Source organism: Natator depressus, chromosome 7 (genome assembly GCF_965152275.1).
Source record: "Natator depressus isolate rNatDep1 chromosome 7, rNatDep2.hap1, whole genome shotgun sequence".
In the NCBI taxonomy this organism is placed as follows: Eukaryota; Metazoa; Chordata; order Testudines; family Cheloniidae; genus Natator; species Natator depressus.
The window spans coordinates 80,122,202-80,147,016 of record NC_134240.1 but is presented as its reverse complement, the minus strand read 5'-3'; the positions used below and the strand labels follow the sequence as shown (position 1 = coordinate 80,147,016).

The 24,815-nt window shown below is 45.1% G+C and overlaps 2 protein-coding genes across 5 annotated transcripts in view; one reads left to right on the top strand and one right to left on the bottom strand.

Annotated features, from left to right (window-relative positions):
- The window catches only part of HERC4 (HECT and RLD domain containing E3 ubiquitin protein ligase 4), an 81,674-nt gene extending 80,218 nt beyond the window's left edge, over positions 1–1,456 (top strand). For all 4 annotated transcript variants that reach the window (XM_074958879.1, XM_074958876.1, XM_074958877.1 and 1 more), the window contains one exon: positions 151–1,456. In XM_074958879.1, the coding sequence (XP_074814980.1) occupies positions 151–359 (209 nt within the window). In that variant the 3' untranslated portion in view covers positions 360–1,456. The remainder of the gene's footprint in view (positions 1–150) is intronic.
- On the bottom strand, positions 95–11,743 carry LOC141990952 (cytochrome c oxidase subunit 5B, mitochondrial-like). The gene is made up of 4 exons (XM_074958880.1): positions 11,559–11,743; positions 5,958–6,028; positions 4,116–4,215; positions 95–2,618 (listed from the first exon to the last, which is right to left on the bottom strand). The coding sequence occupies exons 1-4, from the start codon at positions 11,647–11,649 to the stop codon at positions 2,506–2,508; spliced, it is 375 nt and encodes a 124-aa protein (XP_074814981.1). The 5' UTR covers positions 11,650–11,743; the 3' UTR covers positions 95–2,505.
- Between the last annotated feature and the right edge of the window lie 13,072 nt (positions 11,744–24,815).

Sequence of the window (24,815 nt, the reverse complement as noted above, 5' to 3'; positions counted from 1 at the left end):
TCATGCTTAATGTAAAAAGCTAGCCATGTAATAAAAGAATTGAAAAATGAAAATACTGATTTAGAAGTGTAATATTGCATGAAACTATCATTGTGAAACAGAGAGTAGTTACTCTTTCTCCAGCTTTCATTCTTCTGTTTTTCTTGGCAGTGTTTTTAACAGGCAGTGATCGTATTCCTATTCTTGGAATGAAGTGTCTTAAACTCGTCATCCAGCCAACAGGAGGTGGAGAAGGGTATCTTCCAGTATCTCACACTTGCTTTAATCTTCTTGATCTTCCAAAATACACAGACAAAGAGACCCTAAAATCTAAGCTGATCCAGGCAATAGATCACAACGAAGGCTTCAGTTTAGTATAACTTTAGAAATGAGATATTGTAGTTGTTTAATGTGGGAGCATTAAACTAATTCTTTGTGTCTTTCTTGTGGTGGTAAATTCAGTGGACAAGTTGACAATGTAACAACTGGTTATTTACAAAATGTTCAGTGATATGAATATTCATGGAAGCCAAAAAGTCCTTACAAAAATGAACTGTTAATACACAGCTTGTATAGAACCATGTTTTTGTCATCTTAAAATAAAAATGAGACTGTGAATGAGACTCAAGTTTCACTAAGGTGAATTTCAGCATTTCACATATTATAAAAACAATTTAGCGTATGAGTGCATGAAAGACTTGCTTAATTTTTTTCAATCACAGGGGTGAAAACACTTTTTCCTATTATGATAGTCCCATTTGATTATTTTTCATTTTGTAAATAAAGCTTTGTAATAGAATAGTTTCAGTTCTGATAGCAGTATGGTTTCTATTGCGTGTAATTAAACTTGAGCTTATTCTATGGCTTTTAACAAAAGAAGTGTGATTCTGGAGATGTATTTTTCCAGTGGTGGGGTTTTTTTTTGGTTTGTTTCTTTTTGAAAACTTAATGAAAACAATGATGGTTGAAATGACGCTGCCCTTTATGATGTACAGTCCAATTTCCATGGTGCAATCACTTACTTGTGCTGGTGCAAAACTGCAAATTTGGTTTCTGTTAAGATGGATGAGAAGACTCAATAGGTAATTTAATCTTATTACTGATGGTATAATTAAATTGATAAAATTATGAGGGATTAATTTAGCATTGGGAATCCAACCTCTGCAGTCATAGGTTAAAAACAAAGGAGGAGCAAGACAGTTGCTATCAGGAGTTCAAATATTTCATTTTTAAATGTTGAGTGTGTAGTTTTTGGTCACCTTCTTCCAGCTAAAATGCATTTGAAATACCCTTTTAACCCTTTTTGGAACTTCTTTTGAATTTTAATATAAGTACTCTGAGATGACTGTGCTTAATGGCACATTTTCAGATTTGACTTTCCTGGACTGGTTAAGTTCCAGCATACTTACGTCTTATTGATACATATGTGACTTTCAGCTGTGAAACAAATATTTATTTTTTTTTAGATTTTTAAAATGCAGTGAAAACAAAGCTAAAATAAAATACTTGAATAAACAGTTTGTTGCTTCATGTACGTGTTCATATGTATGGATGCACATATCATGCATATTTCTTCAATCAGAATGTAACTTCATTAAGCAAAAGACTAGTTAGAATATTGAGACCATCCTGGCTGTGGCTGTTGTATTGACATAATTCAGCACAACACAGGGCAAATGTAAATAAGGCTATAACCATCTCCTGGTGGTATATGATTGCAATACATGTACATGCTTATAGCTCAGGTGTGACCTCTAACTTTCTTCACATACTACTGTTAGCAGGCATACTCCCACCATGTGAGAGTCAAGAAACCAACAAAAATGAAGTCACAAGTAGGGCCCTACCAAATTCAGTCCATTTTTGTAAATTTCACAATTGTAGCACTTTTAAAATCTTGAATTGCAAGGTTTCAGATATTTAAAGGTTAAATTTCATGGTGTTGTAATAAGCCATGAATATGTATTTTAAAAACAACAAAATATAAACAAAGTCCTTAACACTCAGCGTTTCTCAAAGTGGGGAGCCTGACCCAACACGGGGTAACAAGGCTATTGTAGGGGGGGTCGTGGTATTGCCACCCTTACTTTGCTGCCTTCAGAGCTGAGCACATATAGTATAGGGTAAAAAGTACACCAGACCAGATTTCACAGGGGAGACCAGATTTTTCATAGTCCATGATGTGTTTTTCATGGCTATGAATTTGGTAGGGCTTTAGTCATAAGACTAGAAATTTATTGGAGATGGGAGAAAGAAAACCAGCCCACATTTATTAACCAGTACTGTTAGAACTACTCTGATTTATCCTCAGTTTTATGAAGGATGATAACCCATGACACACTTCTACAATGTTGTGCATTTAGTTTTAATTAACCGAGGGTAAAATAAGATTGGAGTTTTTAAATGAAATCCAATAGAAACCAAATATGAAGGTAAAATATTTTGCATGCAGATTTAAGTGCACATCATATTGTGCAGTTTAGACACAGTGAAATCCACTTTGGGTCAGTTAAATAACACAGATTTTCAATGTGGGACATCATGATGGACGAGCTTGTAGTGAGCACCACATGATGGGCAACGCTGGCTTTCTCCTGCATGCAACCAGAACCAAATGACAGCAGAGTTGTCCTCCTCACCTGGTGTGAGAAAGGAAAAGCAAAATTAAATGTTCATGCCTCTTTTGATTTGTCAGATTCAAGTCTTTTGTCACATGTGCAATGAAAGCATTGTGCATTCTACAGTGCCCTGTGGGCTAGAATTCTTAACCTAGTGGGCATCTTAAAGTTTCAGTGAAGGGTTCAATAATTGAATCAACATAGAAAATGAGCAACCCTGTCTCATCATTCCTTTTCTGATGGTAGTGGCAATTTCCATCACTGTTAGTCTATATTTTAATGTGCCTTGGATTGGATTGGGGGGGGGGAGGGGTGAAACAACAAGCGATGAACTTGAAGGCTTACTTGTGGCTGAATAAGTGCATGATGATCACTCTCCTGGGGGGGAAAAAAAAACCTAGCTTTTGGGAAAACTTACATACACCTTAAAATGCTCAATCTTGCACAGGGCTGGCACCAGAGAACTCAAATAGTGCAGTTGTAACCCTAGAATGGCCTCATGATACTTCTGTTGTCTTTCTTTTACTGATTCCTTAAAAGCAGATACTGTTCAGTAACGACCACCATGATTTCTATCATTTTTTGAGATCCTAACCACTATTCAAAGTGGGACCATTTTTATAACTAATGGAAATAGAATAGGGTATCTTGATTTTCATTCAGTCATGCCTCAGACACTAATTATACTAATTTCTTTGTAAGCTGATCATTACAATACACCCTTGCTGGTTTGTGTCTGGTAGTGGTAGACATCTTCATCCCTGCATATGCACCACAGCAGCTATGAAGTTCCAAGCCAAGTGAGCAACTTCCCTTAACTATGGAAATTCCTTTGCTAGTATCATATTGCAACTGCCGCCCCCATATTATTTGCAGTGAGTGCTACTCTTCACTTACTGGTTTTCCAGCCTCAACTCAGTTTAATGCCTAAAACACACTGATTGTTAATGCCAGTGCTTTGATTCTCCTTATGGATAACTAGCCCCAAATAAGTGCTCTTTTATAACTAAAAGTGACATTTCAAGTTGTCATCTCTCAACTTCTAAGTAAACATGCTCCAAACCACTAACTCAACATGATTTCTCCCTGGCGATGATACATACATTCTAAAGTCCAAATTATGCCTTATCTTACACACAACCCCTATTGTTTTTAGATGGTGTGCTCAGTGGTACTTGTACAACCCTCTTTCCTTCAAGGTGATTGCAAAGGTGTTAACCAATCCTGAAATCAGAACTTCTTTGATACACAAGAAAGAATAGAAGCCAGCCCACTCTTAGCTATATTCACTCTACCATGTTAGCAGAAGCATTAAAAAATGAAAATGTATTTTTGTCACTAAAATAGGCAGATATGACTGAATACCTATAGAGAAAAGAGGATCAATTTTGAGAGTGAACTTTTTGGAGGTATTAATGTAGATGTATTAAAACAAAAACTACTATAAAGCAATTCATGTTTTATAGCTTTAGATAGTATGTGAACTAAAAACATACACCAAGTTGTACTGATACATACAGATACAGCCTACTAGCCTCTTCTTGTTGATGGATGGAACAATATGAGGATCCTCTCTAGTTCCTGCATATCCCTTGGGTTTGAGTATGCTATATGGATCCTTGAGAGAAGAACAAAACCTGGATCTCAGTTACTAGACCAAGAACATTGTTAACCAGTAGTATTAAAGATTGTGTCACATATATAAAATAAAGGTAATTAAATTGCTGCTGTTCTGTCATCCGAACACAGATAGATCATCTTTAGAATACCAGCATACAGGTACATGAAACTAACAGAAGGGAAGATGAGGAATGTCAAATCTTATTATGTTAGATACTGATTTGTCAAGTGGGAGAGAGTTAATCTGTCAAAGTTATTGTACAGGGTGTCAGTTCACCTGCAAGAATCAGTTTAGAGTATCAACAATTAGTGGCAGCTTTTGTGCCACTAAAAATACGTGCTGAACTCATGACAGCATACTAGCTGCCTAAAGCACAGGGGTGCTATGTGCTATTTATAGTGCCTTTTTATGAAGGCACATTAGTCTCTCCCTAGTCAGGGTTGAACGCAGTACTCCAATACATGATTATTTTGATTCCCCCTCCTGACATCCAATAAAGGCTAATCTGCCTGAACTTTCATGTGCAATATTATGCTAAAATAGAAATATTCTGAGAAACCTGAGAGAAATGAAAAAATATTTGAGAGAGTTTTCAAAAGAATTTTCTCCTTTTTGTAAACAGTTTTGTAACTTTTACTTCTGTGAGGGTGTTTTGGCTCATCACACATTAAAACCAGCTTACTCTAGAAACTCGGTTTGTCTTGTTCTGTTGGTCCATCTTCAAATAGTGTGAAGGGTGAGGCTTATTATTTAGGGCCCAGTCCTGCTCTGCACCAGTGCAGGTCTTAAAAGCAGTTTGTGCATTCTTTACAAGCCTTACTATGTCCACTAGCTAGATGCAAACTTCCTAAAGGACTCTAAGAATCACTGAAAAATTAAGTCAGTTAGGCCTTATGGGAGAGAAGGAGACCTTTACAGAAATACAGAGGAAATAATGGAGAGGCAATGTGGTCCAATGAATTGCATGGAGGGGTAGGAGCAAGGAACTTCTAAGTCTTATTTGCTACTCTGCCACACACAGTGGCTTTATAAATTCTTATTTTCTATAAAACAACCTTCATCCTATTGGGATCCAGGAAGTGCTTTAAAACATTGATGTTGCCTCAAACATCCCTGTGAGAGGCAAATATTACAGACCATAAAACAGACATAGTGAGAGTTAAGGAAATTGTCCAAGGCAACATAATGAGTCAGTGATCAATCTCGGTTTGAAACACAGGTGTAACACCTAGTCTCATACCTAATCAAACGTAGCACATCACATCCAGATAGTTCACTTAGGTCCCAATCCTGCAACTGGAGCTGCATGTGTGGATCATTGACCAACACAGAGCCCTCCATGTGGATGTGTGGTGGCCAAAGGGATCCAGTTGCAGAATCAGGGCCTTAGGCTCTCCTCAACAGAAAATGGTACTTTGTAGTTATATTGAACTTTTCATACAAGAATCTCAAATGTATATTTAATTATGCTTCACAGCCTCCCTGTAAGGAGGTAAGAATGCAAAGTTGAGGTTTAAGGGACCTTACTTCTGCATTTCCCAAATGTTTTCTTACTTACGGGGTGTGAGTTAGTGTATTCTTAACTTTGAATATCTTGCCTTACAGACTTTGGTTTGTTTTTAATTAACATATTCTATTCTGCATTTCCCTCCTTCAAGTTACTGATATATTTACAACCTTAGCTCTAACGTAATGCTTTTTATTTTGTCTGAATATTAATTATTCAATATTAAACTCACCTGTCCTTTTTTCATAGCCTTTAGAGTTTTCCGTTCAAGTCCAGTTGCCTGTTCCTCATCACTGGGAATACCTAAATAGGAATAAAATACAGCAGTATTCTATATATTTATCCAAAATTCAGATTCAGCTAATGATTGAAGCAAACCATTAAACCCATGTCCTGGACAGCACCATAAATAAATGTCCATTCAATTTTTTAGTTGCAAAGCATTTTTGATTGAAATAAGACATTACATAGGAATTACCATACGGATCAGAGAGAGGTCCATCTAGTCCTGTATCCTGTCTCCAGTACTTGTGGCACCTTAGAGACTAACCAATTTATTTGAGCATAAGCTTTCATGAGCTACAGCTCACTTCATCGGATGCATACTGTGGAAAGTGTAGAAGATCTTTTCATACACACAAAGCATGAAAAAATACCTCCCCCCACCCCACTCTCCTGCTGGTAATGGCTTATCTAAAGTGATCACTCTCCTTAGAATGTGTATGATAATCAAGGTGGGCCATTTCCAGCACAAATCCAGGGTTTAACAAGAACATGGGGGGGGGGGGAGGAAAAAACAAGGGGAAATAGGTTACCTTGCAAAATGACTTAGCCACTCCCAGTCTCTATTCAAGCCTAAGTTAATTGTATTCAATTTGCAAATGAATTCCAATTTATAACATTCATAAACCAGTCGGAGAACACTTCAATCCCTCTGGTCACGCGATTACAGACATGAAAGTTGCGATATTACAACAAAAAAACTTCAAAACCAGACTCCAGCGAGAGACTGTTGAATTGGAATTCATTTGCAAATTGGACTCTGAAATCTGTCTCCAGTAGTGATCAGTAGTATGAGAACCCTGTCAGAGGTAGATTTGGGATAATCTGGCCCCCACATTAGATGTTAGATATTGTACTATTTACAACCACTCCATCTGACTGTTCTTTGGACATTGGTTCTTTTCACATTGCCTGGGGCCTCTTCTGGTATAACAAAGGGATAGTTCAAAGTGATCAAATCAGGGCAGTCCAGGCTACAGCCTTTGCCATATAGAATCCCCTCACAATGACTGCTTCCACAAATGAGACCATGCACCAGTTCAGACACTTACTTTTTCATTAGAACAGGTGACGAAAAATGGAAGTTTCAGCCTTGGCTGATAGTGTCCAAAAGTTAACATTTAAGGTAGCACCAGTCTCATCCCTAGTGGACAACTGCACATCTAATAGAAACCACCACCACAGCTGGCCAATCATACAATTACAGAAGGATAGGGCTGCAAGTGACTTCAAGATTCATCTTCCTAGGTAGAGGCAGAATTAAGTATACCTAGGCCATTCTTGACAGATGCTTGTCTAATGTCTTCTTAAAAACCTCCCTGTTCTAGTGCTTAACTATCCTTATAGTTAGAAAGTTTTTCCTAATATCTAACCTAAATCTTGCTTGCTGCAAATTAAGCTGATTACTTCATTGTGGACATGGAGAACAACTGATCGTTGTCATCTTCAAATACATCAAGGGCTGTTATAAAGAGTTATTTCCTTCTTCAGCCTTCTCTTTACATTAAACATGCCCAGTTCTTTCAACTATACTTCATAGGTCGTGTTTTCTAAACCTCTAATAATTTGTGTTGCTTTTCTTTGGACACTCCAATTTGTCCCCATCTTTTGTAAAGAGTGGCACCCAAAACTGGACAAGAGTAATCTAGCTGAGGTCTCTCACCAGTGCTGAGTACAGTAGAACCGTTACCTACTGTCTTTTACATATAACCCACCTGTCAATGCAGCCCAGAATGACATTTGCCTTTTTCACAACAGTATTGTATTGTTGACTTATGTTCAATTTGTAATCCATTATAACCCCCAGATCCTTTTCTGCAGTACTGCTGCTGATCCAATTAGTCCCCATTTTGTATTTGTGCATTTGATTTTTTTCTCCTAAGAGCAGTATGCTGCACTTGTCTGTATTGAATTTCATCATATTAATTTCAGACCAGTTTTCCAATTTATTAAAATCATTTTGAAATCTAATACTGTTCTCCAAAGTGCTTGAAATCCCTTCCAGGGTATTGGTGTCATCCACAAATTTATACATATACATTCCACACCATCCGCTAATGAACTATCCTCCTACACTGAAGTATTGTTCTTTTACAAAAACTGAAAACAACACAGTTACAAATTGGTCACTAAAACACTCACCTTCTCCCTCTGCCCTCTAGAAAAATTCCAAACCTTTAAATTCCTCCCAATATCCCCCTGTGAAAATCCCATATGAATAGATGAATCTTGCACAGCACTTTAGAGGTCAACAACTAAGGCCTCCAGATCTACAAGCTGATTTATGCAGGCAGACTCCTGCACCTGTGTGTAGTCCCATCAAAAATTAATTTTACACTGTGTGTAGTTAGTGTGACTCAAGACAAGCCTAAGGGCACACCTAAGGGAGCAGCTTGCAGGATTGGAGCTTTAGTCTTTGTTGGACCAAGAGAGAGTTCCAGAGTAAAGGGCCTCTTGTTGAAAGCATCCTACCCCTGTTTGTTAATCATTAGTAAAAGCAGCCACATACACAAAGTTTAAGCAGGATTCTTGTTGATACTGCACCAATGTGATGGAAGAACAATTTGGCTTCCTATGTGCATCAAAGAGTCCTAAAAGTGGGAAAATTCCACTGATATATTTCCATTTTCACTCTGTCTCCTAATTTAATTAAGGTTTGTCTACATTAAGGATTTTTGCCCCAACTACACCAGTGCAAAATCCCAAATGAAGACATGTCCCCAGAGAGCATGTCTGTTGGTTTTTGTTTTGATTTGTTCTGTTTGCTTTATAGTTTTAGCCCATTTTCCAGCTTAAATCATCTGTGTGACAGTTTATAAATCAGTAACTGGATTTGAACCTTTCTCCTTTGATGGCACCACAATGAGCTCTCACTCTGCCACTAGGCACCATTGAGCTCAATGTCACTTGTGTGTGAATGAAGGGCTTTCAGGGCTCCTGTGGCTTGGCTGAATGGCAAATAAACATAAAGTCACATCCCTAAAGCACTGGATGAAAAGATTTATTTCAGTTCCAACTTAGATTCAGCACCACAGACTAATTGGCTAGAAGTGCGGTGGAGGAATTTCTCTTTTGCCAAGATTGTTCACCCTCTACACACCCCTGAGGGGCTGACACCTTATCCCTTGCCCCCAGCTTCTCATCTCTTGATCACCCGCACTCACTCCTCATTCCCAGCCATCACTCCCCTGCCCCCATTCCGCCTGGCCCACTCCTATAACCCCTACCAGCCCTCACATGCCCCTATGCACTTATATTGCCCACCCTACCAACCCTCACAGGCCCCCCGTGCACCTATCCCCCCGCCCCCTCCCAGCCCTCACAGGCCCCCCGTGCACCTATCCCCCCGCCCCCTCCCAGCCCTCACACGCCCCCGTGCACCTATCCCCCCCGCCCCCTCCCAGCCCTCACAGGCCCCCCGTGCACCTATCCCCCCGCCCCCTCCCAGCCCTCACACGCCCCCGTGCACCTATCCCCCCCCGCCCCCTTCCAGCCCTCACACGCCCCCGTGCACCTATCCCCCCCGCCCCCTTCCAGCCCTCACACGCCCCCGTGCACCTATCCCCCCCGCCCCCTTCCAGCCCTCACACGCCCCCGTGCACCTGTCCTGCCTGCCCCCTACCAGCCCTCACAGGCCCCCGTGCACCTATCCCCCCTCCCCCTACCAGCCCTCACACGCCCCCGTGCACCTGTCCCCCCGCCCCCTACCAGCCCTCACACGCCCCCGTGCACCTATCCCCCCGCCCCCTACCAGCCCTCACACGCCCCCGTGCACCTGTCCCGCCCGCCCCCTACCAGCCCTCACACGCCCCCGTGCACCTGTCCCCCCGCCCCCTTCCAGCCCTCACACGCCCCCGTGCACCTGTCCCGCCCGCCCCCTACCAGCCCTCACACGCCCCCGTGCACCTGTCCCGCCCGCCCCCTCCCAGCCCTCACACGCCCCCGTGCACCTGTCCCGCCCGCCCCCTCCCAGCCCTCACACGCCCCCGTGCACCTGTCCCGCCCGCCCCCTCCCAGCCCTCACACGCCCCCGTGCACCTGTCCCGCCCGCCCCCTTCCAGCCCTCACACGCCCCCGTGCACCTGTCCCCCCGGCCCCCTACCAGCCCTCACACGCCCCCGTGCACCTGTCCCCCCGGCCCCCTACCAGCCCTCACACGCCCCCGTGCACCTGTCCCGCCCGCCCCCTACCAGCCCTCACACGCCCCCGTGCACCTGTCCCGCCCGCCCCCTACCAGCCCTCACACGCCCCCGTGCACCTGTCCCCCCCGCCCCCTTCCAGCCCTCACACGCCCCCGTGCACCTGTCCCCCCCGCCCCCTTCCAGCCCTCACACGCCCCCGTGCACCTGTCCCCCCCGCCCCCTTCCAGCCCTCACACGCCCCCGTGCACCTGTCCCCCCCGCCCCCTCCCAGCCCTCACAGGCCCCCCGTGCACCTGTCCCCCCGCCCCCTACCAGCCCTCACACGCCCCCGTGCACCTGTCCTGCCTGCCCCCTACCAGCCCTCACAGGCCCCCGTGCACCTATCCCCCCTCCCCCTACCAGCCCTCACACGCCCCCGTGCACCTGTCCCCCCGCCCCCTACCAGCCCTCACACGCCCCCGTGCACCTATCCCCCCGCCCCCTACCAGCCCTCACACGCCCCCGTGCACCTGTCCCGCCCGCCCCCTACCAGCCCTCACACGCCCCCTACCAGCCCTCACACGCCCCCGTGCACCTGTCCCGCCCGCCCCCTTCCAGCCCTCACACGCCCCCGTGCACCTGTCCCCCCCGCCCCCTCCCAGCCCTCACAGGCCCCCCGTGCACCTATCCCCCCGCCCCCTACCAGCCCTCACACGCCCCCGTGCACCTGTCCTGCCTGCCCCCTACCAGCCCTCACAGGCCCCCGTGCACCTGTCCCCCCGCCCCCTACCAGCCCTCACACGCCCCCGTGCACCTATCCCCCCGCCCCCTACCAGCCCTCACACGCCCCCGTGCACCTATCCCCCCCGCCCCCTCCCAGCCCTCACAGGCCCCCGTGCACCTATCTCCCCGCCCCCTACCAGCCCTCACACGCCCCCGTGCACCTATCCCCCCCCGCTCCCTTCCAGCCCTCACACGCCCCCGTGCACCTATCCCCCCGCCCCCTACCAGCCCTCACACGCCCCCGTGCACCTATCCCCCCCGCCCCCTCCCAGCCCTCACAGGCCCCCCGTGCACCTATCCCCCCGCCCCCTCCCAGCCCTCACACGCCCCCGTGCACCTGTCCTGCCTGCCCCCTACCAGCCCTCACAGGCCCCCGTGCACCTATCCCCTCTCCCCCTACCAGCCCTCACACGCCCCCGTGCACCTGTCTCCCCGCCCCCTACCAGCCCTCACACGCCCCCGTGCACCTGTCCCCCCGCCCCCTACCAGCCCTCACACGCCCCCGTGCACCTCTCCTGCCTGCCCCCTTCCAGCCCTCACACGCCCCCGTGCACCTGTCCCGCCCGCCCCCTACCAGCCCTCACACGCCCCCGTGCACCTGTCCTGCCTGCCCCCTACTAGCCCTCACACGCCCCCCCTGTACGCACCCCCGAGGCTCATGGCTCTGGCGGGGGCCGCAGTCCGCCCGCACCCGGGCAGGGCGCGCCGGAGGACGCGGAGCAGCAGCCTGGACGCCATGGTGCCTTCCCCGGTGCAAGGTCAGAGTCCGGCAGCTGCCCAGGGCTCACCGCGCTGACATTCCCGGCCAGCCCGCGGGAGGGGCTGGAGGCGCTCAGCCCCGGCAGCCAACCCGGGCAGGGCGAGGGAGGGCTTTCCTCGGCCCGCGGCAGGTGGGGGCGGTAGGAGACGCACGCGGGGTGTGCTGGGACGGGGGGCTGAGGCGTCCGGGGTGGGGACGGGGTCCACAGGGAGCTGGCTGCCCTGGAGGGAAGTAAGCAGCACACGGTGCTTGCTGTCTGTCGGGCAAATGACAGCTGGGGAAAGTTGCTGCGGGTTAGAACCGCGTTGTTTGGGGGTAGGAAGAGCAATTTCTATGTACTTTCCCTCTGGCAAAACTCACCTTTAAATAATAAATTGCTGGCTGGACTCGGCAAATCAGTTTTTGCTTCCCTGTCGAAGTAGCTACTCCCAACTTTCTCCTGGGGTAGCTTATTCTGAGGGATCGGCTATTCCTCCGTTAGAATGAGCTACCTCTTCCCTTCTCCCCCCCCTCCCCCCCATTTTACTTTAGCTACCCATAACCCGCGCCTCCCACCCCAGGAACTTCTACAGAAGGCAGGAGCCTAAAGATCTTTGAGGATCTGGGCCACAGTATCCTAACCGAAATCAATTTCTCCTCCCCAATTCTTCTGTCCCTCTCTTTGGACTTATGAAAAAAAACAAAACACAACTGCAGTATAAGCATATGGGTTACATGTGTGGGGTGTGGGCTAAACGTTTTCTGGACAAGGCCCCAGTGATTGATAGTGTTTTGGGTTTAATGTGCATAGCTACACTGGGTGGATTAATTGTAATGCATGATCTTCTCCACGCTGGCTGCAAGCTTTCTCTGGTTGCAAAACAGGATCTAAAAATGCCACGGTAGGGACTTCAGATTGCTTGAGCAAGATAGCGAATTCTGATGGGTAGCTGATTCTAACACTACAATTCATGCACAGTTTTGTTTGGTACGATGTATCTCAAGTTTGGTAACTTAATTTGATGTTACATCTTTCCTGGGCCAATGTTGGTGCACTGGGCAGAAATTAGTTTCCTCTTTGCTGCTGCTGCTTCCATCCACTTTAAGATGTAGAGATCAACTGCTCTGCTCCCCATGGTAAGGGTGGTTCTTAAGGTTTCTCTTGGGCACCCTCATTTGCTCGCATCAGTTTGTTTCCACTTGAAGCTTCATATGGGAGACTGTGTTGGCATCCAAAATACATGCCCCAGGGCTTTCTTCTGATTCTGGCAATGAGCTGCTGGTTGGTTATTTCTTGGATCTCTTTGTTGGTGATGAAGGTTTTCCAACCAATGCCTAGAATCTTTTGTGGGCACTTATTTATGAAGGTTTCTGGTTTTCTGTCTGATGTTTTGGTAGATCTCCAGCTTTCATAGTTTCAGTGCTAACATACAGCTATCTTGGAGTTGAAAATTCTCAGTTTTGTTCTGATGCTGGATATCATTGATTTCCATTTGTTAAGTTTAGTAAATGTTGTGGATGCCATTCCTGTCCTTGATGTCTCTTCCTTCGTGAGGTAGCCACTGGTTAATATGGTAACTTTGGCAAAAAATATTTTATCTGATTTCCTGTAATGTATGTAAGACGCTCCATTTGAGGATAATGTCCTTATGGATTCAGAGATGAGTTTTTAACAGAACATTACAACTACCAAAATATAAACTTTTGGGATTACAGTTAATTTCAAAGAGAAGATGCCAACAGAAGCAGAACTCTCATTAGTGTTTATTACCAATAACATGTATAGCTGTAAAGAATTATTTTTTAAAAGAAATAGTCACTGAGAATTGTGAGAATTTTTAGCAGCTCTTCAACTTTGGGCTAGCATTGATGCAGCTCCTCCAGAGGGTAGCAATGGTGGAAGTTGGGTGGGGGGAGGGGAGAGGAAAGAAATGCTGGGTTGTTTTTGCTGTGTTTATTGGGAAAGAAAATGGCACCATATTTACGAGGAGCTATCAGAGAGAGATAAGAAACTGTGCACATGGACTAAATGGGAGAGGTCAGAGGAGAAGAGTATCCATATAAAGGTACTGGAAGGTTAGAGGAGCAGATAATATCATAAGGGAAAAGCCCTGGGGAGTACCAAAAGAGGGGAGGAAATAATGAATATAATGCTGAGGGATCACATAGCAAGACAGATGATGGCTCAGGAAAGGACAGAGATCTAGCAGTCCAAGTGGTGTCAAGATGAGCTGGCCAAAAATTTTGCACAATTTATTCCAGTTTTTCAGTAGAAAATTGAATCCTCTTCCCCAAAAATATCCAGTATTTGAAAATTTTTCAGTAACTCTTCCAGATTTTTTGAAACGGGAAAGCCAACATTTTTTAACAAAACTTTTTTGATTTTCTGGTATTTCATCCACAAACTTGGAGAATTTTAAAATTTAAAAAATTTCCATTTGGATTTTAAAGCCAATTTTTTTTTTTACAAAGAGTTTTTCAACAAAAACATTTTGCCCAGTGCTAGACTCAAGAAGTAGGTAGCTGATGTCAACAGTAGACAAAAGATTGAGAATGATGGAGAATATACCCTTACACTTTGAAAGGAAGAGGTTAGGGTGACTTAAGACTTGTTTACAAGATTGGTTTAATTGCAACTTTTCACATTAATCCACTTTGAAAATGCTTTCATATACACAGCGTAACTCACTGTAGGGTACTAACTCTGCATTTATCGCAAACTCTGGAGTCTAGTTTCAAGTGCAAACTTTTGTTTCAAAGTGACTCTTGTTTGCGGGCACACAATGTTGCTAAGAACTACTTTGGCAGTCTTCCATTGGCTGTCCTACACTGCTTTGCGGGTGACCGTTACTGACTTGTCTGTTTACCTGTGCCTCCTCTCCTGCTCTGGGGCTAAATTATCCCTGGCTGTCCTCTCCCCCATTTATAAGCTGGTGCATAGTCAGATTTTGTCTATTTGCTCCTGGATGCCTGTTTAATCACAATACCTGCAATACTTCAGAAGCCTTATAATGTGCTTTGAGCAGCAGCTTGAAGCCTCACCGAGACCCTGGGTCTCACTGCCTTCTGGGGAGAGTTGTTGGGGCAGGAATCTTTTGTGGCCAGCCACTACAGTAAAGACCATTTTGTAGTTATTGATAGGCTGATGTCTGCTATAGTCCATGACTGAGACGCCAAATGGTGCTGGATAAAAAGCAAACCGCTTAGGAGCACCTATGTTAAAATGAGGGACAGGAGGAAAACATCTAGCAGGGGACAGGTAACCTGCCAATTTTTAGAGGAACTGGACAGGATTTTATCAAACTACTGGACCACCTACCCCAGGCAGTGTGTGGAAGCTGCTGCCTGCAATCTCACTCCACACACCCCTCCTCCCCAAGGATGACCAGCAAGACTCATGAGCACAAGGAGGCCAGTGAAGAGATCTCTCTGGAAAGTCTGATCTGTTGGGACTCAGGACCCTGCTGCCAGCCAGGCTGAAGACTGATTCCTGCCCTGCAGCAACTAACTTTGATTCCCAGACAGCAACCCAAAACAGGATGGAGGAGGCTGATCCTATGGAGGGAACCTTGACACGTACATTTAAATTTTTAAAATTATTTTACTATTAAGTTTTATTATTAATTATTATTATAATGCTATACTATCATGCTAGCTTCTGTTCCAGGTGCCCCATGGCTGCAGCCATTGCAGGTGAATGTCCGTGTCCGTCCCTCCATCCATTGGCCCATGCTGTCCATTCTCCCACCTCTCTTCCTCCCACACTGGTACCCTTTTCCAAAGTGATGGCTGCTCTGGCTGGACAAATGGTCTCGTCTTATGCTAAAGCCCTAACTACCAACTGTTCTCAGGCCCATGCTGAGAAAGGGACATGTCCATGTATCTATTTTTTCCCCCTTCCCTCAGCTCTTGTCCCTGGTGGATGTGCCCCTCGCCCCCCCAAAAAAAAACCCTCACCAAAACCATACACAACCAAAAATAAAATGTGTTCACCACCTCAGGATGGCGGCCAGCATGACACAACGGCAGTCTCTACCTCACCTGCTCCCATAAAAGATTCAAATAAGGAAAACATTATTTTGTGTGAAATGTAAAGTTTATGCAGAAAGTGATTACAGGAAAAGAAGTTTGGTTGGTGTTCTCATTTTACATGAGGTAGACATGGACAGTGCATGCCTGTAAAGCCACAAAGAGTACAGCTCTTCTGTAAATGCCCTGGAACATGCATTCTTACAGACTGGTACCAGCGAATGCTTCAAGTAATCATCGCAGGACCCTATCTGTTTTTCTCTGCACTTTCAACATGTCTGCGGGGGAGAGAAAGCAAAATTTAAGGCTAAGAAATTGCTTCGTTTTTGTTAGGAGATTATGAGGAAAAGCCACACAGCCTTTCCCTCCAGTATAGTTCATGACTCCCTTCCACTTTGTGGGGGAGGGGGAACCAACCATCTTGGTGAATCATTTCACCGTGTATCTTGCTGGAATGTCTTTTTTGAATAAGGCCAGTCACAGACTGCTAGTCACCCACCTCAATGTATCATCATCCAGAGTCAGGACAGCCTACAGGGCATGTAGAATACTGTTAAGCTCACCCCCAGATTCACCTGATAACCCCTCCTATACCATATAAGCACCTCCAAGGCAATGCAAATCCAGATGATGAAGATAATTCCCACCCCAGCCTCCAAGTCACAATGGCAAAACCACACAGCATGTACGGCATAGACAAAAATCCCAGTGCACACATCACTTACTGTCTCTGAGATTCCCCCAAGTCTGGGAGGAATCTCAGAATGGAAAAGCCAGAAATGCATGAAAAAAGAATGCTATTACAGCCTTCTTAGAATATAAACAAATAACTACTTGCCTTTAAAAATAAATAATAATAACCCCACAGCTATGGCACTGCACTGGCCAGATACTGAGGAGTAAGGCTGAGCAGCTGACAAATGTGAGGGGAGAAAATGGGAAAACTTGTGATAAAATGTTTGCAGACATCGTTACAGAGTCCAAAAAAAAAAAAAAAAAGAAAAAGTGGAGAGGTGGAAGCAATAACTGAAGACAGGGAGGGAAACTGATGAGGAGCTTTCCAGGGAGATCATTGCAGTGGCAAAGGACAGCATGGTAGGTGCTAGAGAAAACATTGCCATGGCCAAAGGCAGAATGGAGAAAGACAAGGAGATGCAGAGGCAATGCAAAGCCAAAAGGCCCTGTTGCAGTACATGTTACCAGCAATGCAGTACTGTAGTCCAGCATCCAGCCATGTTATGCAGCACAGACTACTGTAAACAAACACCCCTCCCCCACTCTTGCACCACTGCTCCCAGAGGACATTCCCTTCCTAGACCCCAGCCTAGGACACCAAGAACTATGGCACTTGGGACCCCAGCAGTCTTTTGATCCCTCTACCATTCTGGTAACTTTGACATGGCACTCCATGTCTGAAGTCCCACAAAACAGAAGAGAAAAAGCCAAGATGTATACTTGCCTGTGACTTTAAGCCCAACACCTCACTTGCATTGTGCCCTGCACGGCACTGTTACATTTTGTTGTTGTTGTTTTTTCACCGCTGGTTTGATGAAAGTGTTCTTTGTAATTAGACAAGATTTTTTTTTTTTTGTATATCATTTCAGTGGAAGAACACAAGAATGGCCATACTGGGTCAGACCAAATGTCCATCTAACCCAGTATCCTGTCTTCCGACAGTGGCCAATGCCAGCTGTCCCAGAGGGAATGAACAGAACAGGTAATCAAGTGATCCATCCCCTCTCGCCCATTCCCAGCTTCTGGCAAACAGGCTAGGGACACCATCTCTGGAAAGCTAATGTGGTCTTCGTATGCATCAGGCGAGGTATTTCCAGTAGAGATAAGGAGGTTTTAGTACCATTATACAAGGCACTGGTGAGATCTCACCTGGAATACTGTGAGCAGTTCTGGTCTCCCATGTTTAAGAAGGATGAATTCAAACGAACAGGTACAGAGAAGGGCTACTAGGATGATCCGAGGAATGGAAAACCTGTCTTACGAAAGGAGACTCAAGGAGCTTGGCTTGTTTAGCCTAACTAAAAGAAGGTTGAGGGGATATATGATTGCTCTCTATAAATATATCAGTGGGATAAATACCGGAGAGGGAGAGGAATTATTTAAGCTCAGTACCAATGTGGACACAAGAACAAATGGATATAAACTGGTCATTGGGAAGTTCAGACCTGAAATTAGACAGAGGTTTCTAATCATCAGGAGTGAAGTTTTGGAATAGCCTTCCAAGGGAAGCAGTGGGGGCAAAAGACCTATCTGGCTTTAAGATTAAACTCGATAATTTTATGGAGGAGATGGTATGATGGGATAACATGATTTTGACAATTAATTGATCTTTAAATATTCATGGTAAATAGGCCCAATGGTCTGTGATGGGATGTTAGATGGGGTGGGATCTGAGTTACTACAGAGAATTCTTTCCTGGGTATCTGGCTGGTGAATCTTGCCTATGTGCTCAGGGTTTAGCTGATCGCCATATTTGGGGTCGGGAAGGAATTTTCCTCCAGGGCAGATTGGAAGAGTCCCTGGAGGTTTTTCGCCTTCCTCTGTAGCATGGGGCATGGGTCACTTGCTGGAGGATTCTCTGCTCCTTGAAGTCTTTAAACCACGATTTCAGGACTTCAATAGCTCAGAAATAGGTGAGAAGTTTTTTGCAGGAGTGGGTGGGTGACATTCTGTGGCCTGCATTGTGCAGGAGGTCAGACTAGATGATCATAATGGTCCCTTCTGACCTTAATATCTATGAAATCTATAATAGCCATTGATGAACCTATCCTCTATGATTTTATCTAGTTCCTTTTTGAACCCTGTTATAGTCTTGGCCTTCACAACATCCCCTGGCAAGGCGTTCCACAGGTTGACTATGCATTGTGTGAAAAAATGTGTCCTTTTGTTTGTTTTAAGCCTGCTGCCTATTCATTTCATTTGGTGACCCCCTAGTGTTTGTGTTATTAGGAGTAAATAACACTTATTTACTCTCTTCGCAGCAGTCATGATTTTATAGACCTCTATAATATCCCCCCTTAGTTGTCTTTTTTCCAAGCTGAAAAGTCCTAGTCTTATTAATTGCTCCTCATATAGAAGCCATTCCACACCCTCTAATAACTTTTGCCCTTTTCTGAACATTTTCCAATTCCAGTATATTTTTTGAGATGGGCAACCAGATCTGCATGCAGTATTCAAGATGTGGGCATACCATGGATTTATATAGAGGCAATATGATGATAGTCTTCAAATGATTGCTCAGGTGTATTCCACAATAGGCATGCGTGCTCACCACATGCACCGATATCAGAAGTTTTTCCCATAACAGTACCAGTAGGGGAGCACCCCAGCAACCCCTGGAGTGGCGCCTCCATGGCGCAGTATAAGGGGCACTGCGCGCTCCCCCCAACCTCAGTTCCTTCTTGCCGCCAGTGAAAGTGCTTCCAAGTTGATCTACTCCAGCTTTGCTGCAGCTCTTCCCCAGAACTCTTGTTCGTTCAGTGTATGGTACCTGTAGTTAGTAGTTTGCTTAGTTTTAGTTTAGATTAGTTAGTGCGCCTGGGCCAGGGCATGACCCGCGCCCTGGGTTTTAAGTCGTGTGACACTTGTAGGCGACCGATGCCAGTAAGTCATCCGCACGTGGACGGTTTACACTGTTTGGGTGAAACCCATCTCAGCGATTGCTGCAAGATTTGCAAATCGTTCAAGCCTCGGACTGAGAGAGAGAGAGACATTAGGCTCCAGGCCATCCTGATGGAGTCGGTGTTGACCCCAACTCCAGCGCACTGCTCCGAATTGGCACCGGGTACCACGATGTTGGTGTGCAGCGACCCCCCAGTGCCATATACCAGTTGGCATCGCTCCCCATCCGCGGGGCATGCCAAGAAGGCTAAGAAGAGGCCTTCTCCACTGCGGCACCAGAGCAAGACTGATGGAGAGGCTAGACCCACGTTGGGCAGTCCTCGGTCCCCAACGGCCTCTAGGCCTCTGACTCAGGTCGAGTAGAGTAGCCCGGCTCATTTGGAGCAGGCTTCCCTGGATGTCCAGATGCCCTGCATGCCAGAGGCCCTGCAAGTGGCCCAGGACGTTATGTGCATGCTGGTTCCAGCACTGCTAATGTTGGCCCCGCAGTCCAGAGGCAAGCTGCCGCTGGGATCTCTGCATTCACCTCGACTTGGTATCGGTCGTGGGAATATTCCCAATGCCGTTCGCCGCTCAGCGACCATCCCATGCATAGTCCATGCAGGTCGCCGTCGACCCCCACCAGGTTGTCTGGCTGGGTTCCGACTGACAGAGACTTCAGGCACTGCTCCGCCTCGAGGAGCGGACACTGACGGGACTGAGGCAGATGACGCTGAAGGTCCTCGTCTCAGAGGGGCTATAGTAGCCAGTCGCGACGCAAACGTTGATGCCATTCCTGTTCGTCGTCTCGCTCCAGGACCCCGCCACGGCACTGCTCCCACAGCCCTGGGCGTCAATCGCCATTGCCTCCTGTCATGGATCCGCCCGCCGGAGCCAATCGCAGAGCAGCTACTACAGGCGGTATCGTTCCTCCACGTCAGGATCACACTCTCGTGGTGGGCACTGCTCCTGGTGCCGCCATTCCTCCCGGTCTGGGGACAGCGGCAGGTCGTATGTCAGCCCGGCCTCCCTTCACAGTTGTCCATCGATGGGTCAGGCCAGACAGCCTGCTCTGCCGGTGCCACAGAAGGCAGCCTCCATGGTGTCCATGAGAGGGGTGTTGTGGCTCCTGCTGTCTGGGCTGTCCAGTGAGGCACAGAATTCCTTGCAGGACCTCCCGTTTGATGGCAAGTCTCTTTTTGCGGAACAGACGGACATAAAACTGCATGGCCTGAAAGACTCCCACATGACCCTCCAGACATGAGCAACACATCTCGAAGAACACCAGTTATGGAAAAGGTAACTGTCTTTTTTCTGTCTTATTATCTATCCCTTTCTTAATATTTCCCAACATTCTGTTTGCTTTTTTGACTGCCCCTTTACATTGAGTGGATTTTTCAGAGAACTATCCATGACTCCAAGATCTCTTTCTTGAGTGCTAACAGGTAATTTAGACCCCATCATTTTATATGTATAGTTGGGATTATGTTTTCCAATATGCATTACTTTGCATTTCATCTGTTTGTTACATAATAGGTTGGTTAATAATTAAAAAAAAATTAAAATTCATTCATAAGGAGTCAGTTAATTTTACACCTAAAATAATATTTGCACTAATTCATAAGGTTTTACAAACATGTTGGCAAAGACACAAGGTACAATAGGAATTGCCACAACATTGTACTTCCACCCACCATAAACAACACTGAACTACACAAAATACTTCCACCTCCCTCCATGGGTTAACAGCTAGATGGCCAACTGCACAATTTCAGGCCTGAAACTCAAAATAAGAACAGGCACCACTGACAATATTGCCCCAGCTGTTTGCATTTTGTATTGGATGCCTTGCTGGCTGTTCAAACTGCTGAGCAAATCTTTGCACTTTAGCTCACACCCACTGCTTTCCTCCTTACTCTTACAAATACTGTGGAAAATACAACATGCTGCTATAATCTTTGGCATGTTTTTTTCTGCTGTGTCCAACCTGTTCCAGAGTGCCGTCTACCTTTCAAATAACCAAATGCACTGTTCACGGTCATCCTGCAACTACTGAGGTTGTAGTTAAACTGGTCCTTCCTTCTGTTCAAGAGGCCTGTGAATAGTTCATTAGTCAGGGAAGCAGAGGGTAAGCTGGGTCTCCCAAGAGCAATGACCACACCATCAACGTCCATAGTGTTTCCAGGAATAAACAGTCCTTTCTCTGTTAATTTAAATAGAGCTGAGTTCTGAAAGATCCTAGTATTGTGGAACCTTCCTGACCACCCAGAATTTATGTCCATAAACCTCCAAACCAAGCCTTTGGAGCACCATGGAGAAATATGCCTGCTTGTTTATGAATTCTAAGCCCTAATGGTGGGGGGAGGGGCAAATAGTATGCATGGGTCCCATCACTTGCTTCGATACAGTTTGGGAATCCCCTATGTGCAAAGCCATCAATAACCTCCTGAGCATTACCAAACTTTGTAACTTTAAAATTGTGACTGGTGTGGAGAAAGTGAATAAGGAAGTGTTACTTACCCCTTCACATAACATAAGAACCAGAAGTCACCCAATTAATAGGCAGTAGATTTAAAACAAGCAAAAGGAAGTACATCTTCACACAGTGCACAGTCAACTTGTGGAACTCATTGCCAGGCTATGTTGTGAAGGCCAAAACTATAAGAGGGTTCAAAAATGAACTAGATAAGTTCATGGAAGAATCAATGGCAATTCATCAAGATGGTTAGGTTTGTAACCCCATGTGCTGGGTGTCCCTAGCCTCTGATTGCCAGAAGCTGGGAGTGCATGATGGAATGGATCACTCGATGGTTGCCTCTTCTGTTCATTCCCTCTTAAGCAACTGGCATTTGCCACTGTCAGAAAACATGATACTCGGCTAGATGGACCAGTTGTCTGGCCCAGTATGGTCATTCTTATGTTCTAACCCAGTGCAACAGTACCTTTTCCATGGCATCACACACCTGCATGACAATGGTCCCAAAGCTGATTTCACCACACCAAATTGGTTCATACAGATCAACTGCATTCAGGAGTGGACAGCTTCTGGATGACAGTTGCAATCAGCTTGTTCTTGAGTATGGGGCACCGCATGTCAGTATACTGCTTCTGCAGCTCCCGGGTTAGTTCAGCTCACCGCAGGTAGTCATCCCAAGTCTGCAGAATGATCTTTTCCCACCAATCCATGCTGGTTTTCCAAACCCAGAAATGGCACTGCATGCTGTGAAGATGCTTCAGGGACTGGTCCTCTACTATGAATTGCTTGGGATCATCATCTTCCTCATCCACATCCCAATTCCACTGCTACTGAAGACCCTCCTGATACCAAAGGAGCTGCCGCCGCCACCATATCATCTGCTCAGTTGTGCAGATGGTGAAGTCCAAAGTCAAACTCATCTGGCTTTACTTGCTGAAATGCGTGCCAAGCAGCCTCTATATATTTGAGGTTGACAGCAATGTCATGGAGCAGTTGGGTCCATGCTGGCCAACAAGAATTCAAAAATGGCACTAGCCCAACCATAAAGGAAATAAAGGATGAAGACAGCTGAATCATGGCATTTTTAAAAATTTGAACTATCCTGGCATCTACTATGCATCCCATAATGCACACTCAGCACCAAAGGCCCATGGGATATCCTCTAAGAATGCCATGCCGTCAGTCCATAGCACACCACATGTACTTACAGAGGACACACCAGCCATAGTGCTGAGGCTTCCATGTGGCATGTTATCTGATGTACAGCAAAAAGTTGGGTGTTGTGTAGACAAGCACTTAGTGAGGGCTGTTTCAGTGGAATGGATATCAAGGTGAGGGTTAGAGTAGGGGAAGTCAAGACATTGGGCAAGAAAAACTGCAGGAAGATCTTAAAAATAAAAAAGAAGAGGGAAATAGGTTGATAGAGATGTCAGGCTGAGTTAGGTCACATTAACAGCCCAAAGGTTAAAGTAACTGACATGCATATAGAAGAAGCTGGAGATCAGAAACTCTGTTTTAATTTGCCTGGATATACACATTAAGGACCCAATCTAAATTATGTTATAGGGTTCATATAAACTTCTAATAGACAGACAATGGGTAATGGCTGAGTTAAATTTAAGAGTTTAAATTGTTGCTAAAAGTTACAAATGTATAGACAAGTACTTATCTTTTCACAACATGCAAATGAAAAACAAAGGAAGGTCCTTAAAGTGGATTTGGAAAATAGTTAGCTCTTCAAAGAATGACTTTTAAATCTTAAAATGGTAGAGAATAGTAAATGACAATCAGCAATCTCTTTTGGATTTCTAGACATTAGAGTCATTAGAATGCTGATCACTCGGCAAACATAAAGAACTATGAGAATCAATATTTTTTTCCTGGAAATTTGTCCTGTAACTCTAGCTAAAATATGTGAACTTAATTCCATTGATAAAAATGTTTAATAATGTAGTCACATGCTATAGAAAAGTAGTGTGCAAAATGGAGGGAGAGGGTATGATTTATTTTGGGACTCAGCTTCTGCCAAAATATTGCTGGAACAGAGCCATTAAAGAGCAGAAGCAGCATTTGCTACTGAGTCAGAGATAAAAACAGATATGACAGCTCTAACTTAATTTTCCCCCACATCTATTATTAGTTCTCACTCTCTCATCTGTAAAGCACTTTCATAATCGTATGATTGATGTGTAAAAATCTCAGTGCCTTCTTATGCTTTTATTGCTACACTTTCAGATTAATGTTATTCATTTAATCTGGTTTGCAATAAATGGTGGTTGTATAATTTCAGGATGCCATAATTAAGTTCACAGATAGAACAGGATGGCTCAGGGAAGAACATTCCCTTCCCTCCACTCCCCCCACAAGCTGTTATTTACCAATATAATATATACATGCACTTGGCATCAATTTTCAGACTATATTTCATAGGATGGAGGAATCAAGGAGTTCAAATTCCCCATCTGCCAATTTCCATCTGAGATCACAAGAGCCATTCAGCATAAACCAATGACGCTTATTCAGCATCCTAATTTTCCAACTGCTGCTTATGCTTTTCCCACCCTCCAGAAAGTGCAAGCCTTAGTTCAAGAATAACACAAAAACTGTTCACTTCAACTAAGAGTAAACAGGGCTGTGTTCTGGTAATACACTGTAATTTGCTAGTGTAGACAATCGTCATGAAGGTAGAGTGGAATGCTAGTCGTGAAATGAAAGGCTCTGAATTCAGATAGCAACCCTTAGCCAGTCTCAGTTGATTCAGGCTTGTCAGTTTAAATGCTCTGACTTTACAGTACTTTTAAAGAACAATGTGCCTCTGTATTTGATTTTCTTACCCCTGTCTTCATTTATTTGGTCTCAGGATAGCAAGTCCCACACAAGGACTTGGACAAAATAGTAAGAGGTTACATGCAGTTACACTTCATCCAATATGTTAACACCTGCCTTGGGGTATACAGAAGTAAAAAAGCCCTTTAAAGGAGGAGTAAAACACTGGATCTTACCATTCCCTAACTTAAAAAACAAACCACCCAATACCATAAATCT

Bases quoted from the DNA above. Each gene is read 5' to 3' on its own strand.
- LOC141990952 (XM_074958880.1), bottom strand. From the start codon at position 11,649: ATGGCGTCCAGGCTGCTGCTCCGCGTCCTCCGGCGCGCCCTGCCCGGG. The intron at 4,216-5,957 runs GTGAGTTTAATA...TCTTCTCTCAAG, and splicing joins AGGCTATGAAAAAAGGACAG to GATCCATATAGCATACTCAA. The intron at 2,619-4,115 runs GTATGTATCAGT...TTCTCACACCAG, and splicing joins GAGGCTAGTAGGCTGTATCT to GTGAGGAGGACAACTCTGCT.